The sequence below is a fragment of the Zalophus californianus genome, chromosome 13 (assembly GCF_009762305.2).
Source record: "Zalophus californianus isolate mZalCal1 chromosome 13, mZalCal1.pri.v2, whole genome shotgun sequence".
Taxonomy (NCBI): Eukaryota; Metazoa; Chordata; class Mammalia; order Carnivora; family Otariidae; genus Zalophus; species Zalophus californianus.
In genome coordinates this window covers 83,845,712-83,863,807 of record NC_045607.1, presented here as the reverse complement: position 1 = coordinate 83,863,807, position 18,096 = coordinate 83,845,712, and the positions used below count along the sequence as shown (strand labels likewise).

At 40.2% G+C, this 18,096-nt stretch overlaps 1 protein-coding gene across 1 annotated transcript in view; it reads left to right on the top strand.

Annotated features, from left to right (window-relative positions):
• The window catches only part of PIP5K1B (phosphatidylinositol-4-phosphate 5-kinase type 1 beta), a 295,362-nt gene extending 293,555 nt beyond the window's left edge, over nucleotides 1–1,807 (top strand). Inside the window, exon 13 of the mRNA XM_027615116.1 lies at nucleotides 1,075–1,807. Coding sequence (XP_027470917.1) covers nucleotides 1,075–1,077 — 3 coding nt within the window. The 3' untranslated portion in view covers nucleotides 1,078–1,807. The remainder of the gene's footprint in view (nucleotides 1–1,074) is intronic.
• The last annotated feature ends 16,289 nt before the right edge of the window (nucleotides 1,808–18,096 follow it).

Sequence of the window (18,096 nt, the reverse complement as noted above, 5' to 3'; positions counted from 1 at the left end):
CTGCTCTGCGGGAAGCCTGCTTCTCCCTCTGACCCTCCCCCTGCTTGTGTTCCATCTCTCACTGTCTCTCTCTCTGTCAATTAAATAAATAAATAAAATATAAAAAAAAAAAGAAGGTTCAGTAATATGCCTGATGCCCTGGAGCTGTAATAATTAGGAAATCAATGCACTTAGCCCACTGTGTCTGTCTCTAAAAACTGAACACGGTACTGCCTCCCCATATGTAGCTTGGTTTAACTGTCACAGGTTGAATTAGCAGTCTCTGACCTTAAATGGTTACCATTTTAGGTTAAATATTTGCTGGACAGGGGCATCTGGCTGGCTCAGTCAGAAGAGCATGTGTCTCTTGATGTTGGGGTTATGAGTTCGAGCCCCACATTGGGTCTAGAGATTATAAAAAAATAATAAAAAATATTTGCAGGAAGCACCTGGGTGGCTCAGTCAGTTGAGCGTCCAGCTCTTGGTTTCTGCTCAGGTAGTGATCTCAGGGTCCTGGGATTGAGCCCCGCGTCTGGCTCCACACTCAGCGTGGAGTTTACTTGGGATTCTCTCTCCCTGTCCTGCTGGTGCTCTCACACACACTCTCTCTCTCTCTAAAATAAATCTTTTAAAAAAATATTTGCTGGACATATTTTTACTCCCCTGTCACAAGGATAGTGTTTGAAAATGAACACATTGTTCATGAGTTCAAGACGATGTTCAAGTTGTTCTGATTAGCTTCAAGCCTGCTAGACCACAGCACATGCTCAAAGCCCTGTACTCTTGGAGGTCAGGAGCGTACCTTAGCCAGCACTGTTTCCTTCAGAGCCCTAGCACAGTGCACTGATGTAGGAGGAACTCGATACACCTTGGTGTAATTACATGCTATAGGTCCACCAGAGAAGCAGTACTATGCTAAGCATTGCAGAAGATCCCCGAGCCTAATGCACCCCCACTTCTCTGTGTACATTTCCTGAGTACGAGGCATCAGGAGAAATAATGAATTTGTGTTCCCATTCATAAGGAGCAGTTATCAGTCAATGCCAAAACTTAGTCTTAACAGCTGCTTGCTTTCTTTTTTACCCCCCTCCCCAGTAAGTGAAAACGGTGATCATGAGACATGAACACAGTGGTGGATGAGAATTTTCTCCACTCCGGAATTACCCAGAGGAACTTGGCTGACCCCGCTGCACACAGAGTAATAATCAGGTGGATTTAGGAGTTTGCAAGGTGTCAGGGAAGCCTTGGTCCATAGGCTGATCAGCAGATGTGATGTGAAAAACACCACACTATTCTATCATTTGCTGTTGCTTGCTCAACTGTGAAGAACTGCATGAGCTCTACTTAAGCTGCTTTCTATACCATTGCCAATCACCATTTTGGACTTGGAAGTGCTATTTTCCTATTGACACTTGCATTATTTCGTTTTGCATGCATCCAATGATTATACATAAGCAACATATGTAACCTGCTTATTTTTTAAAAATCCATCCATGCAAAATGGTAAATAAAGTATACATTCTGCTCTTTTTTGCAAAATTATCATCATAGCCCATGTCTTTAAAAGTTTAAACTGGTTTCATATAAAGATCAGTGTAATAGGTCTGCATATACTTTATAGAAAACTAGCTTCTATAAAGATTTTTTCACTGTTTACTAGTGAAATGAGAAAAAGCAAAGCTATTTATAAAAGGCCTTATGTTGTGTACATACGTTGTCTTTGAAATATTTGTGATTTAGTTTATTGCTTGTAAAAGAGAAATTATATAATTTATTTAGTAAATACTATTGTAAACTATAGTTTTGTTGAGAGAAATAAAATATTTTGTTCTCAATTTTGTGGTAGTGCATTAATTCCAATGGTTTATGGTCTCTATATTTCTTTTATTAATTAAAATGGATATTCCTCCATTTTTAAGATATTCAGGGATCCTAAATAAACCGACTCTCATGAAGGAGAGAAAAATCTCTGGTTCCTGAGAAGACAAAGTAGCAGACTGTACTCAACTTGTTCTGGAGACTTTCCCAAATATCCTGGTGTATTAGTCAGCTTTCACTCTGTTTCGCTATGGTAACAAACAATACCCGAATCTCTGCATAGGAATCAAGAGCAGCTCCTATCTAGGACATGCCCTTTGTATGGCGGGGGGGGGGGGGGGGGAAGATAGTGAAACTGGCAATGGGAGCTCTTAAAGCTTTTGCTTAGATGTGGCTTACAGAACTTCTGCTCACATGTCACCAGCCAAAGCAAATGATATTGACAGGATAGAGGTCATAGGAGTGGCAAGTGTACGTCTCACCAAGGAACTGACTCAGTAGAAAGGGGCGGTGAATATTTTAAGCAATTATTGCTTAAATCTACACAATTTCATTAGTGTCTCAAACAGCAAAGGCTTAAAAGGCTGCCTAATCATACAATGGGGAAAAAAAGTCTTTAGAAAGTAATATGACCAAGACCACAGAAAGACATTCCTGATGATTAAGATGCTCAGTGTAAACTACTTCAAGTCCAAGCAAGCTGATTCTTATCAGCAAACTTGGTATTAACTTTCGTAAAAGTAACCCAGAGCCAGGGTTACTCAGTGTAAGTAGTAATTTTGCCTGCAGAGTTGGTGCTGGCAATCTATCCTAGGTTGGGATTTCAACAGGGAATTCTAATGAAATAGACAACTGAGGATTCTTTGCCTCTCTTTCCCTAGTATTCATAGGTGCTAGCAGATACTCTGACTACAGGGGTTTACCAAGCTGGGATCCCCCTCTTCCCCTCTCCAATTTTAAATCTACCCATTTATCTAACCTACAGACTCTTTCTTGTGCCCTCCCCTGGTGGGACTGATGCCTCTCCATCAATGCCCGAAAAGTAACTTATAATGATTTCTATTATCATGGATTCGTTTTGCCAGTTCTAGTACTTCGTATAAATGGAATCCTATAGTACATACTCTTTATCTGTTTTTTTGTTATTACTGTTCAATGCTACGTAAGATTCATTCATTTTATTGTGTGTAGTAGAAGGTCATACTAAAAAAAAAAAGCTCATTCTTTTTCACTGTTGAGTAGTATTCCATTGTATGACTATTCCACAATTTTCTGTTCTATTGCTGATTGGCATTTGGATAGATTCCAATTTAAGACTATAATGAATGAGGAGGCCCTCCAGACCTCTTCCTCCACACAGCTCCAAGATGCAGACAATTTGACTTCTAGCATCTATACCAGATATGGAAGAACTTCCCATGAGAAATATCACTATCAGGAAGTCGATGATCATCCTATAATTTGCCTAGGATAGTCTGAGTTTATGCCTGACACTCAGGCATAACAACAGGACATTCTTTTACACTCAAAACTGTTGTCTTCTGGACCACTAAAATATAGTTACCTTACCAAGGGAGAAAGTTTAAAGATAGTAACATTGGAGATTCCCCAGCAATTGACTCAGCCAGGGCACCCCACAGTGAATTTCAGCTACAAACTTTCTCCTCACCCCACCACCACCAGTGCTCATAGCATTTAGTCCCCACTCTTAATGAGCAGCCAACCAAGGATCACAAAATTTCTCAGGAAATTCTCTGAGACTGAAATACACCAGCAGAAAATTGGGGACTGGGGGAAACAGGGACTATAGGAAGCAAACTTAGGGGTGCCTGGGCTGGCTCAGTTAGTGGAGCATGTGACTTCATCTCAGAGCTGTGGGTTCGGGCTCCATGTTGGGTGTAGAGATTACACGAAAACAGAATCTAAAAAAAAAAAAAAAAAAAAAAAAAAACTTCAAGACAAAAATTAGCATTATGTCTTTAGAGAAAACAAATTATATGGCATCTGTGAAATAAGATCAGTATGCTACTACAAAAATGAATATTTAGAAAGCGTAAAAGAAAATGTGGAAAGTAAAAGCATGTTGGCAGAAGTTAGAAACTAAGAAAGTGATTGGAAGATAAGGTTGAGGAAATATCCAAATGATTTTAAAAAGGAGAAAAGGAATAAAAATAAAATTGAAGACAATTCCACAGATCATATATCCAATGGACTTCCACAAAGAGAAAACAGAGACCATGGAGGTAAAGAAACTTTCAAACAAATAATACAAGAAGATTACCCACAACTAAAAATACATGCATTTCCAGATTAAAAGAGGCTCCAAGTACCCAGAAAAATGGACAAAAATTAACCTAACCATGCAATTTCAAACCACCAGGGATGATCACGAGAGTCCATAGGCTTTCAGAAAGTAAAATTTTATATAAAGCTCAAGAGTCAGAATTCAATAAAAGTTCTCAACAGCACCACTGGAAACCAAAAACTAATGAATCCTTAAAAATTCTGAGAAATATTTTTTTTCTAATCTCTAATCTATACCTTGTGTATCACTTAGGAGTCTCCAGAGAAATAGGAGAGACCTAGACATAGCTAATAGATTTAAGAAATTGGCTCACATAATTGCAGGAAAAGGTGAATCTGGAATTCAAATGGCAGATTAGCAGGCTGGATACTAAGGCATGAGTTGGTAGAAGAGTTGTGAGGCAGAATTTCTTCTTTTCTAGAAAACATTAGCTTTTCTTCGAAGGCCACCACTTGACTGGATGAGGCTCACCCATATTATCAAGGGTAATCTTCTTTACTTAAAGTCAACTAAATACAGACCCTTAACCACATCCACAAATTAATTTTCAGCAATACCTACCTCAGTGTTTATTAAATAACTGGGTACTCTACCCTAGGCAACTTGATAAATAAAATTAATGACCACATCCTGAAAAAACACTTATATGTAAGAGTAGAATACTGTATACAAAAATAATTTCCATCTGCCCTTTATCCAGAAGCTCAAAAAAGATGTGTTTTGCAAAAATGAGAGTATAAACCAAGTAAGAGAAAGCCATGAAAAAGAAAGACATCGGATCCAGTAAATAACAGATCCAACCCAAGAGGGAGGTGAAAAGAATCCCCAGGATGGAGGTAAAGGGAAATCCCAAGATGACAACAATGGAGGAGATCTAAAAATTACTCAAGATTAGAGGTCAGATGCTCTAGGCACAAGTTCTCCAAGAAGCTGAAGATACCCAAGAGATTTAAAACATGAGGGCATAATATTTCAACTCTCCATATCCTGGGACTGATCCACAGACAGTTGGAGAAAAAAAGAAAAGGAGAAGGACATTAAAAAAAACTGTGAAATCTGAATAAAGTTTGGAATTTAATTAACAGTATTGTATGAAGGTCAATCTCCTAGTTTGGACAAATGAACCATAGTTATATAGGATGTTTACATTCAGAGAAACTGGGTCAAGAGTATACAGAAACTCTGTTCTATCATTGCAAATTTCCTGTAAATCTAAACTTATTCCCCAATATATTAAACTGAAAAAGAAGTGGTCAGAAGATTTAAATAGACACTTCAAAGCAAATATATGGATGGCAGATAAGCACCAGACATTCAACATCATCAGTCATTAGGGAAATGCAAATTAAAATTACAGTGAAATTCTACAACACACATTAAAATGGGGCTAAATTTTTCTTAAATGACAATGACAAGTGCTGGTGAGAATGTAAAGTAAATCTAACTCTCGTATTTTGCTGGCAGGCATGCAAAATGGTACAGCCACTCTGGACAAAAGAATTCCGTTTATTATGAAGTTAAACATACCTTGGTAGAAGATGACCGTAGAGTAGGACCATAGGCTCACCTTGTCCTACAAATACAACTAGATAACTATCATTTCATCCTAAATACCCCAGGAATCAATCTAAAGACTGGCAGAACAAACTCCACAAGTAAAGATAGAGACCCCATCAAAGAAGGAAGGAATTCTGGAGATATGGCTTGGGAGAGAAAGAGATCATGGCTGCTGTGGTGAGGAGGGAGCTGTGGTCACAGAGAAGGGTGAGAGACAGACTAGCACACAGGGAAAACAAATCCCCAAAGCAATTGGCTTGGAAAGTGAGAGGGCCAGAATTTCTTGAGTTCTTGTGACCAAAGGAGCTTAAAGCTTGGAGTTGAAAGGTCTGTGGGCTTAGAGGTCACTGCACTGCTCTTGAAGAGAAGGCAAGCCAACAACCTACGGACATACAGCATGGAAACAGTGATCTGAAGAGCACCAGGGGCACATAGTGGCAAGGTTAGTCACTTATCTCAGAGCATGAACTGGCCAGTGCCATTTCACTCCCCTACCCCTCAGCATCAGCACAGGACCACCAGCAGGAGCCAACAAAACACCAACACTCACTACCTAATCTGATTATATCAAGTCCTGCCCCCTGCACTCCAGTGGAACCAGCCATGCCAGTCACACTTGCCTCAGTCCCAGCATGGAGGGGGCCGCTCCCCTAGAAGATGAGCCCCAAACCTCCATTCACCCGACATCTCCTGACCAGAGACTTTTGCAAGGCCTTGGTTCCAGCAGCAGCAGTGGTAGGTCTCATTTCACAAAGAGACAGAGCACACCTAGTTAAAATGGGCCACATTCAGGCCAGGGACCAAACGCCGCCCACAACAGGCAAAAAGAGCCTCTGCAGATGACTGGCTTGAAGGGTAAAGCAGCTGGGACATGAGAGTGGAGCTGACATTAGAGACACTCCTGGAAGCACCCTGGTAACAGGGCCCTGGGGAATTGGGGACACTACACAGCAAGGCACTAGAGGAACTCTCCTTCATAAGGCCATCACCCTGAGAACAGGAGATATAGTTGACTTTCCAAACACACAGAAACAGGCACAGAGACAGACAAAATGAGAAGACAGAAGAATTTGCCTCAAATGAAAGAATAGGACAATGCCACGACCAGAGATCTAGGCAAAACAGATCTAAGTCACATGCCTGATGGAGAATTTAAAGCAGTGATTATAAGAATACTCACTAGCCTTGAAAAAGAGTAGAGGATAACAGTGAGACCATTAACACAGAGGTAAGGAATAACATAGAAGAGATAAAGGGCTCAATTAACTAAATGAGAAACACACTTGATGGAATGAACAGCAGGCTGGAAGAAGCAGAGGAACAAATTAATATCCTAAAAGAGTAATAGAAACTAATCAAGCTCAAGAGAAGAGAGAAAAAAAATTATGCAATACAAAAATACCTGTAGGGAACTCAGTGACTCCATCAAACATAATAACATTTGTATCATATAAGTACCAGAAAAGTAAGAGAGAGAAAAGGTGGTGGAAAATTTGAGGAGGTAATACTTGAAAACTTCTCCAGTCTGGGGGAGGAAACAAATATCCAGATCCAGGAGGCACAGAGAACCCACTCCCAACAAAATCTACAAAAGCAAACCCACATCAAGACATATTATAATGAAAATGGCAAAATACAGTGATAAAGAAAAAAAATCTCAAAAGCGGCGCAACAGAAGTAGACCATTACATATAAGGGAAACCCAATAAGGCTATCTGTGAATTTTTCAGCAGAAACTTTCCAAGACAGAAGGGACTGGCATGATATATTCAAAGTGCTCAATGGGAAAGGCATCCAGATTGGTAAGAAAGAAGCCAAACTTTCACTCTTTGAGGGTGACATGATACTATATATAGAAAACCCTAAAGACTCCACCAAAAAAAACCTGCTAGAACTGATAACCGAATTTAAGTAAAGTCACAGAATAAAATATCAATGTACAGAATTCTGTTGCATTTCTATACACCTAAAATGAAACAGCAGAAAGATAAATTAAGAAAGCAATCCCATTTACAACCGCACCAAAAATAGTAAAATACCTAGGAATAAACGTAACCAAAGAAGTGAAAGACCTATACTGTGAAAACTATAAAACACTTATCAAAGAAATTCAAGATGATGCAAAGAAAGGGAAAGACATTCCAGGCTCAGAGGCCAGAAGAACCAATATTGTTAAAATGTCTCTACCATCCAAAGCAATCTACACATTTAATGTAATCCCTCTCAAAATACCAACAACATTTTGCACAGAACTAGAACAAACAATCTTAAAATGTGTATGGAACCACGGAAGACCACAAATATCCAAAGCAATCTTGAAAAAGCAAAGCAAAGCTGGATGCCTCACAATTCCAGACTTCTAAGTTATATTACAAAACTGTATTAATCAAAACAGTATGATACTGGTACAAAAACAGACACATCAATCAATAGAACAGAAAGGAAAATGCAGAAATAAACCCACAATTATATGGTCAATTAATCTTTGACAAAGGCAGGACAGAATAACCAATTGGAAAAGGACAGTCTCTTCAAAAAACCCTTTTGGGAAAACTGGACAGCAACATGCAGAAGAATGAAATGGGACCACTTTCTTATACCATATACAAAAATAAATTCAAAATGGATTAAAGACCTCAATGTGAGACCGGAGACCATAAAAATTCTAGAGGAGAGTACTGGCAGTAATTTCTGACAGTGGTCATAACTTTTTTCTGGATAGGTTCACTGAGGCAAGTGAAACAAAAGCAAAAATAAACTGTCGGGACTCTATCAAAATAAAGCTTATGCAGAGCAAAGGAAACAATCAACAGAACTAAAAGGCAACCTACAGAATGAGAGAAGATATTTGCAAATGACATATCTGACAAAGGGTTAGTATCCAAAATATATCAAGAACTTATACAACACCTGGAAGGAGGAAAAGATGGTGGAGGAGTAGGGGACCCTATTCCAACCGGTTCCGGGAATTGAGCTGGATATCTACCAGACCACTCTGCGCACCCACGAAATCAGCCTGAGATGTAAGAAGATCTGGATCTCTACAAACAGAAGATCGCAGGCGGTTGGTTTTGAGATACGAAGCGGGGAGCCGTGATTCTGCAGGCAGATACCAAAGGATAAGTGGCAGCAGGAGGGAGCCTGGCCATGGGGATCCTGCATCACCGGCGAGTGACAGCTTCCCGTGCTGGGGACGGGGCACAGACTCACAGACCGGTAGCGGTGGGGAAAGGACTTTAGGGCAGCCCCCGGGATGGAAACCCGGAGCAGCAGGGCTGTGCGTGCACACTGGGGGCAGCTGGCGGTTCTAGAAGCACAAAGGGCAGAGACGTGCCCCAACCTGGAGGCGAGGACTGGAAGCGCTGCGGAGGGGCACACAACCCAGGCCACTGCAGTTTACAGCAGAACAGACAGAACCGGAGATAGCGTGGCCTGGAGAGCTCACTGAAGAACAGACTGCGGTCTCTCTGCTCTGAGGCAGAGGGTTGGAAACGGTCTCTTCTGCTCTGACTCTCGGAAGAGACACAGAAAGCTGCCAGGGAAAACCACCAGAGAACAAAAGCCCCCCAAAACCGGTTTTCACTGAGCCCATCCCCTGCCACAGGGGGCACGGCAACTCTCCCCAAACAGGGTTGCCTGAGTAACAGCGCGGCAGGCCCCTCCCCCAGAAGACAGCCTGGGAGAACAAGAGGCCAGCAACCCTAAGGCCCTAGAAAACAGGTGCATCTTGCTTGGGTTGTGGTCAATAATTTGGACTCTATACATTCCCTCAACCACCCCTCAACAAATGACTAGGGGGAGGAACCCCCAAAATAGGAAAGACTCAGACAGGATTATGATTTCTGCCACAGATTTACCAATGGATTCAGATATAACCAAGATGTTGGAAATGGAATTCAGGCTAGCAATTGTGAAGACACTAGCTAGAATGGAGAAATCAATTAATGGCAACATAGAGTCTCTAAGGGCGGAAATGAAAGCTGAATTGGCACAACTTATTAAAAATGCTATCAGTGAGATGCAATCGAATCTAGATAATCTAACAGCTAGGGTAAGTGAGGCAGAAGAACGAATTAGTGACCTGGAAGACAATTTAATAGGTAAAAAGGGAAAAGAAGAGGCCAGGGAAAAACAACTCAGAATCCATGAAAATAGAATCAGAGAAATAAGTGACACCATAAAGCGTTCCAATGTCAGAGTTACTGGAATCCCGGAGGCGGTGGAGAGAGAGAGAGGACTAGAAGATATATTTGAGCAAATCATAGCTGAGAACTTCCCTAATCTGGGGAATGAAACAAACATTCGTGTCCTAGAGGCACAGAGGACCCTTCCCGAGATCAAGGAAAACAGGCCAACACCCCGGTATGTAATAGTAAAACTTGCAAATCTTAGAACCAAAGAAACCAGTTAGGGCAGTTAGGGGGAAGAGATTCCTTACGGACAGAGGGAGGAACATCAGAATAACATCAGACCTATCCACAGAGACCTGGCAAGCCAGAAAGGCCTGGCAAGACATATTCAGGGTACTAAACGAGAAGAACATGCAGCCACAAATACTTTACGGGCAAGGCTGTCATTGAGAATGAATGGAGAGATGCAGAGCTTCCAAGACCGGCAGAAACTGAAAGAATATGTGACCACTAAGCCGGCCCTGCAAGAAATGTTAAGGGGGGTTCTATAAAAGGAGAAAGACCCCAAGAGTGATATACAACAGAAATTTACAGGGACAATCTATAAAAACAAGGTCTTCACAGGCAACATGATGACAATTAATTCATATCTTTCAATAATCACTCTCAATGTGGATGGCCTAAATGCTCCCATAAAATGGCACAGGGTTGCAGATTGGATAAAAAGACAGGACCCATCCATATGCTGTCTAGAAGAGACTCATTTTGAACCTAAAGATACATCCAGCCTGAAAGTAACGGGATGGAGATCCATCTTCCATGCCAGTGGACCTCAAAAGAAAGCTGGGGTAGCAATTCTTATATCAGATAAATTAGATTTTAAGCTAAAGACTGTAGTTAGAGACACAGAAGGACACTATATCATTCTTAAAGGGTCTATCCAACAAGAAGATCTAACAATTTTAAGTATCTACGCCCCCAACATGGGAGCAGCCATCTACATAAGCCAACTGTTAACCAAAATAAAGAGTCATATTGATAACAATACGTTAATTGTAGGAGACCCCAGTACTCCACTCGCAGCAATAGACAGATCAACTAAGCAAAAAATCAACAAAGAAACAAGAGCTTTGAATGAAACAGTGGACCAGATGGACCTCATAGATATATACAGAACATTGCACCCTAAAACAACAGAATACTCATTCTTCTCAAGCGCACATGGAACTTTCTCCAGAATAGACCACATACTGGGTCACAAATCAGGTCTCAACCAATGCCAAAAGATTGAGATTATTCCCTGCATATTCTCAGACCATAATACTTTAAAACTGGAACTCAATCACAAGAAAAAAAATTGGCAGAAATTCAAACACTTGGAAGCTAAAGAACACTCTGCTCAAGAATGTTTGGGTCAACCAGGAAATCAAAGAAGAAATTAAACAATTCATGGAAACCAATGAGAACGAAAACACATCGATCCAAAATGTATGGGATACTACAAAGGCGGTCCTAAGGAGAAATACATAGCCATCCAAATCTCACTCAAAAAAAATAGAAAAATCCTGAATTCACCAACTAACTCTACACCTTAAAGAACTAGAGAAAAAGCAACAAACGATGCCTAAGCCCGCATTAGAAGAGAAATAATTAAGATTAGAGCAGAGGTCAATGAATTAGAAACCAGAAACACGGTAGATCAGATCAACGAAACCAGGAGCTGGTTCTTTGAAAGAATTAATAAGATCGATAAACCACTGGCCAGACTTACCCAAGAGAGAAAGGACCCAAATTAATAAAATTATGAATGAAAGGGGAGAGATCAACGACTGACACTAAGGAAATAAAAACAATTAGAAATTATTAATGCCAATAAACTGAGCAATCTGGAAGAAATGGAGGCCTTCCTGGAAACCTATAAGCTGCCAAGACTGAAAAAGGAAGAAATTGACAACCTGAATAGGCCAATAACTAGTAACGAGATTGAAGCAGTGATCAAAAACCTCCCCAACACAAGAGTCCAGGGCCTGATGGATTCCCTGGGGCAATTCTACCAAACATTCAAAGAAGAAATAATACCTATCCTCCTGAAGCTGTTTCAAAAAATAGAAACAGAAGGAAAGCTTCCAGACTCATTCTGTGAGGCCAACATTACCTTAATCCCCAAACCAGGCAAAGACCCCATCAAAAAGGAGAATTTCAGACCAATATCCCTGATGAATATGGATTCCAAAATCCTCAATAAAATCCTAGCTAATAGGATCCAACAATACATTAAAAGGATCATCGACCATGACCAAGTAGGATTTATCCCCGGGATGCAAGGGTGGTTCAACATTTGCAAATCAATCAATGTGATAGAACACGTTAATAAGAGGAGAGAGAAAAACCATATGGTCCTCTCGATTGATGCAGAAAAAGCATTTGACAAAATACAGCATCCTTTCCTGATTAAAACTCTTCAGAGTATAGGGATAGAGGAAACATTCCTCAAGTTTATAAAATCCATCTATGAAAAACCCACAATGAATATCATCCTCAATGGGGAAAAGATGAGAGCCTTTCCCTTAAGATCAGGAACATGTCAAGGATGCCCACTTTCGCCACTATTGTTCAGCATAGTACTAGATGTCCTAGCAACAGCAATCAGACAACAAAAAGAAATAAAAGGTATTCAAACTGGCAAAGAAGAAGTCAAACTCTCTCTGTTCGCAGATGACATGATACTTTATGTGGAAAACCCAAAAGACTCCACCCCCAAATTACCAGAACTCATACACCAGCAATTCAGTAATGTGGCAGGATACAAAATCAATGCACAGAAATCAGTTGCTTTCTTATACACTAACAATGCAACTGTAGAAAGAGAAATTAGAGAATCGATTCCGCTTACAATAGCACCAAAAACCGTAAGATACCTTGGAATAAACCTACCCAAAGAGATAAAGATTCTGTACTCTAGGAACTACAGAACACTCATGAAAGAAATTGAAGAAGACACAAAAAGATGGAAAAACATTCCATGCTCATGGATCAGAAGAATAAACATTGTTAAAATGTCTGTGCTACCCAGAGCAATCTATACCTTCAACGCCATCCTGATCAAAATTCCAATGACATTTTCCAAAGTGCTGGAACAAACAATCCTAAAATGTGTATGGAATCAGAAAAGACCCTGAATTGCCAAGGAAATGTTGAAAAAGAAAAACAAAGCTGGGGGCATCACGTTGCCTGATTTCAAGCTATATTACAAAGCACTGATCACCAAGACAGCATGGTACTGGCACAAAAACAGACATATAGACCAATGGAACAGAATGGAGGGCCCAGATATGGACCCTCAACTCTATAATCAAATAATCTTCGACAAAGCAGGAAAAAATATGCAATGGAAAAAAGTCTCTTCAATAAATGGTGCTGGGAAAATTGGACAGCTATATACGGAAGAATGAAACTCGACCATTCTCTAACACCATACACAAAGATAAACTCAAAATGGATGAAAGATCTCAAGGTGAGACGGGAATCCATCAAAATCCTAGAGGAGAACATAGGCAATAACGTCATCAGCCACAGCAACCTCTTTCAAGATACATCTCTGAAGGCTAGTGAAACAAAAGCAAAAATGAAATTTTGAGACTTCCTCAGGATAAAAAGCTTCTGCACAGCAAAGGAAACAGTCAACAAAACAAAGAGGCAACCCACAGAATGGGAGAAGATATTTGCAAATGACACTACGGACAAAGGGCTGATTTCCAAGATCTATAAAGAACCTGTCAAACTCAACACCCAAAAAACAAATAATCACGTCAAAAAAATGGGCAGAAGACATGGAACAGACATTTCTCCAAAGAAGACATACAAATGGCTAACAGACACATGAAAAAAATGTTCATCATCATTAGCCAGCAGAGAAAGTCAAATCAAAACCACAGTGAGATACCACCTTACACCATTTAGAATGGCAAAAATTGACAAGGCAAGAAACAACAAATGTTGGAGAGGTTGTGGAGAAAGGGGAACCCTCTTACACTGTTGGTGGGAATGCGAGTTGGTACAGCCACTTTGGAAAACAGTGTGGAGGTGCCTCAGAAAATTAAAAATAGAGCTACCCTATGATCCAGCAATTACACTACTCGGTATTTACCCCAAAGACACAGATGTAGTGAAAAGAAGGGCCACATGCACCCGAATGTTCATAGCAGCAATGTCCGCAATAGCCAAACTGTGGAAAGAGCCGAGATGCCCTTCAGCAGATGAATGGATGAAGAAGATGTGGTCCATATATACAATGGAATATTACTCAGCCATCAGAAAGGATGAATACCCAACTTTTACATCAACATGGATGGGACTGAAGGAGGTTATGCTAAGTGAAATAAGTCAAACAGAGAAAGTCAATTACCATATGGTTTCACTTATTTGTGGAACATCAGGAACAGCATGGAGGACATTAGGAGAAGGAAGGGAAACATGAAGGGGGGGAATCGGAGAGAGAGACGAACCATGAGAGACTGTGGACTCCAAGAAACAAACTGAGGGTTCTAGAGGGGAGGGGTTGGGGAGATGCGTTAGCCTGGTGATGGGTATTAAGGAGGGCACGTTCTGCATGGAGCACTGGGTGTTATAAGAAAACAGTGAATCATGGATCACTACATCAAAAACTAATTATGTGTTATATGGTGACTAACATAACAATAAAATTAAATTAAAAAAAAAAAAACTTCTACAACAACCAAAACACAAATAATCTAATTTTAAAAATGGGCAGAAGACATGAACAGACATTTCTCCAAAGAAGGCATACAGATGGCCAAAACACACATGAAAAGATGGTCATCATCACTTATTAGGGAAATACAAATCAAAACTACAATGAGGGACACCTGGGTGGCTCAGTCGTTAGGCATCTGCCATCATCTCAGGTCATGATCCCAGGGTCCTGGGACTGAGCCCCACATCAGGCTCCCTGCTCGGCGGGAAGCCTGCTTCTCCCTCTCCCTCTCCCGCTCCCCCTGCTTGTGTTCCCTCTCTTGCTGTGTCTCTCTCTGTCAAATAAATAAATAAAATCTTTTAAATAAATAAATAAATAAAACTACAATTAATAGAGGCACCTGAGTGGCTCAGTCGGTTCAGTGTCTGACTCTTGATTTTGGCTCAGGGTCATGAGATCAAGCCCCACATGGAGCCTGCTTAAGATTCTCTCCCTCCCGTTGCTGGAGTGGTGGGGGTGTGGGAGGGACGGGGTGGCTGGGTGATAGACATTGGGGAGGGTATGTGCTATGGTGAGCGCTGTGAATTGTGCAAGACTGTTGAATCACAGATCTGTACCTCTGAAACAAATAATACAATATATGTGAAGAAAAAAAAAAAGAAGAAGATAGCAGGAGGGGAAGAATGAAGGGGAGTAAATCAGAGAGGGAGACGAACCATGAGAGACGATGGACTCTGAGAAACAAACTGAGGGTTCTAGAGGGGAGGGGGGTGGGGGGATGGGTTAGCCCGGTGATGGGTATTAAAGAGGGCACGTTCTGCACGGAGCACTGGGTGTTATACGCAAACAATGAATCATGGAACACTACATCCAAAACTAATGATGTAATGTATGGTGATTAACATAACAATAAAAAAATTTTTTAAAAATTCTCTCCCTGCCTCTGCTCCTCTCCCCACTCCCTCTCCCACTCAAAAAACAAACAAACAGGGCGCCTGGGTGGCTCAGTTGGTTAAGCGACCGCCTTCAGCTCAGGTCATGATCCCGGAGTCTTGGGATTGAGTCCCACATCGGGCTCCCGGCTCAGCGGGGAGCCTGCTTCCTCCCTCTGACCTTCTCCCCTCTCATGCTGTTTCTCTCTCTCTCTCTCAAATAAATAAATAAAATCTTTAAAAAAAATAATAAAGATTTAAAAAACAAACAAACAAAAAACACAACAAACCTAGGAGATGTCACCTCACACCTGTCAAAATGGCTAAAATAAACACAATAAATAGCAGATGTTGGCAAGGATGTGGAGAAAAAGGAATCCTCTTTCATTGTTGGTGGGACTGCAAACTGATGCAGCCACTATGGAGAATATTATGGAGGTTCCTTAAAAAATTAAAAATAGAACTACCCTATGATCCACCAATCACACTACTGGGTATTAACCCAAATACAAAAACACCAATTCAGAGATACATGCACCTCTATGTTTATAGCAGCATTATTTACAATAGCCAAGACATGGAAGCAGCCCAAATGTCCATCGACTGACGAATGGATAAAGATGTGGAATGTATGTACGTGTACACACACACACACACACACACACACACACACAAACTGTTATTCAGCCATAAAAAGAATTAAATCTTGCTATTTGCAATGACATGGGTGGAGCTAGAGAGCACAGTGCTAAGTGAAATAAATCAGAGAAAAACTAATACCATCCATATGATTTCACTCATGTTTAGAATTTAAGAAATAAAACAAACAAGAAAAGGGGGGGGTAAAAAGCACAGAGACAAACCAAGAAATAAACTCTTAACTATAGAGAACTGATGGTGACTAGAGGGGAGGTACATAGGGAGATGGGTGTCATAGGTGATGGGGATTAAGGAGTGAACTTTTTCTGATAAACACTGGGTAATTAAAATAAAAACTTAAAAAACATACCTTTACCAGGTGACCTAGAAATTCAACTCTTGGTATTTCCCTCAGAAAATTGAAAATTTATGTTCACATAAAATATACATTGGGGAAATAGTCTCTTCAATCAGTGGTGCTGGGAAAACTGGAGAGCTTTACGTAAAAGAATTAAAATGAATCACTTTCCTACACCATACACAAAAATAAACTCAAAATCGATTCAAGACCTAAAAGTGAGACCTGAAACCAGAAAACTCCTAAATGAAAACATAGGCAGTAATCTCTCAGACAATGGCCTTAGCAACATTTTTCTAGATATATCTCCTAAGCAAGGACAACAAAAGCCAAAATATACTACTGGGACTATTCCAAAATAAAAAGCTTTTGTATAGTAAAGGAAGCCATCTACAAAACAAAAAAGCAACCTACCGAACCAAAGATGGTATTTGCAAATGATACATCTGGTAAGGGGTTAATATCCAAAATATATTTTAAAAAAACTTATGCAACACCAAAAAAAAAAAATCTGATTTAAAAACGGGCATAAGATCTGAATAGGTATTTTTCCAAATAGTCATTTTTCCAAAGACCTACATACAGATGGCCAATAGACACATGAAAAGACGCTCAACATCACTAATCATCATGGAAATACAGATCAAAACCACAATAAGATGTCACCTTACAGTTGTCAGAATGGTTAGAAGCAAAATGACAAGAAGTAACAAGTGTTGGTGAAGATTTGGAGAAAAAGGAACACCCATGCACTGTAAGAATATAAATTGGTGCATTCACTGTTGGAAATCACTACAGAAGTTTGTTAAAAAGTTAAAAATATCAATACCATATGATAGAGTAATTCCACTACTGAATATTTACCCAGAGAAAATGGAAACACTAATTTGAGAAGATATGCATACCACTATGTTTATTACAGCATTATTTATAATAGTCAAAACATGGAAGCAACCTAAGTGTCCACTGATAAATGGGTAAAGGAGATGTAAATAAATATTTTCTAATTTATATAAAAAATATATATCATGGGGGGCGCCTGGGTGGCTCAGTTGGTTAAACATTTGCCTTCAGCTCAGGTCATGATCCCAGGGTTCTGGGACCAAGCCCCACATCGGGCTCCCTGCTCAGGGGGGAACCTGCTTCTCCCTCTCCCTTTGCCTGCCGCTCCACCTGCCTGTGTCGCTCTCTCTCGCACTCTCTCTGTTAAATAAATAACATCTTTTAAAAAAAGGAATATATATTCTTCTCAAATGCACATGGAACAATCACCAGGAGAGATCACATGATAGGACACAAAACAAGTTTCAGCCAGTTTAAGAAGACCAAAATCACATCAACTATTTTTCCCAACCACAATGGTATGAAACTAGAAATCAAAGAGAGGAAAGCTGGAAAATCTACAAATAAATGTGAAAACTAAAAACACACACTTGCATAACCAGTAAGTCTAAAAAGAAATAAAAAGGAAAATAAAAAAAAAATCTCAAAACAAATGATAATGGGAACAACATACCAAAACCTAGAGGATGATGCAAAAGCAGAGAAGTCTATAGCAATGAATGCATATATTAAGAAATTAGAAAGATCTTGGAGAGTCATGTCACCAAGATTGGTGAAAAGGTCATCCCTGACTCCTCTCCCCCTCACAAGAAGAACTAACA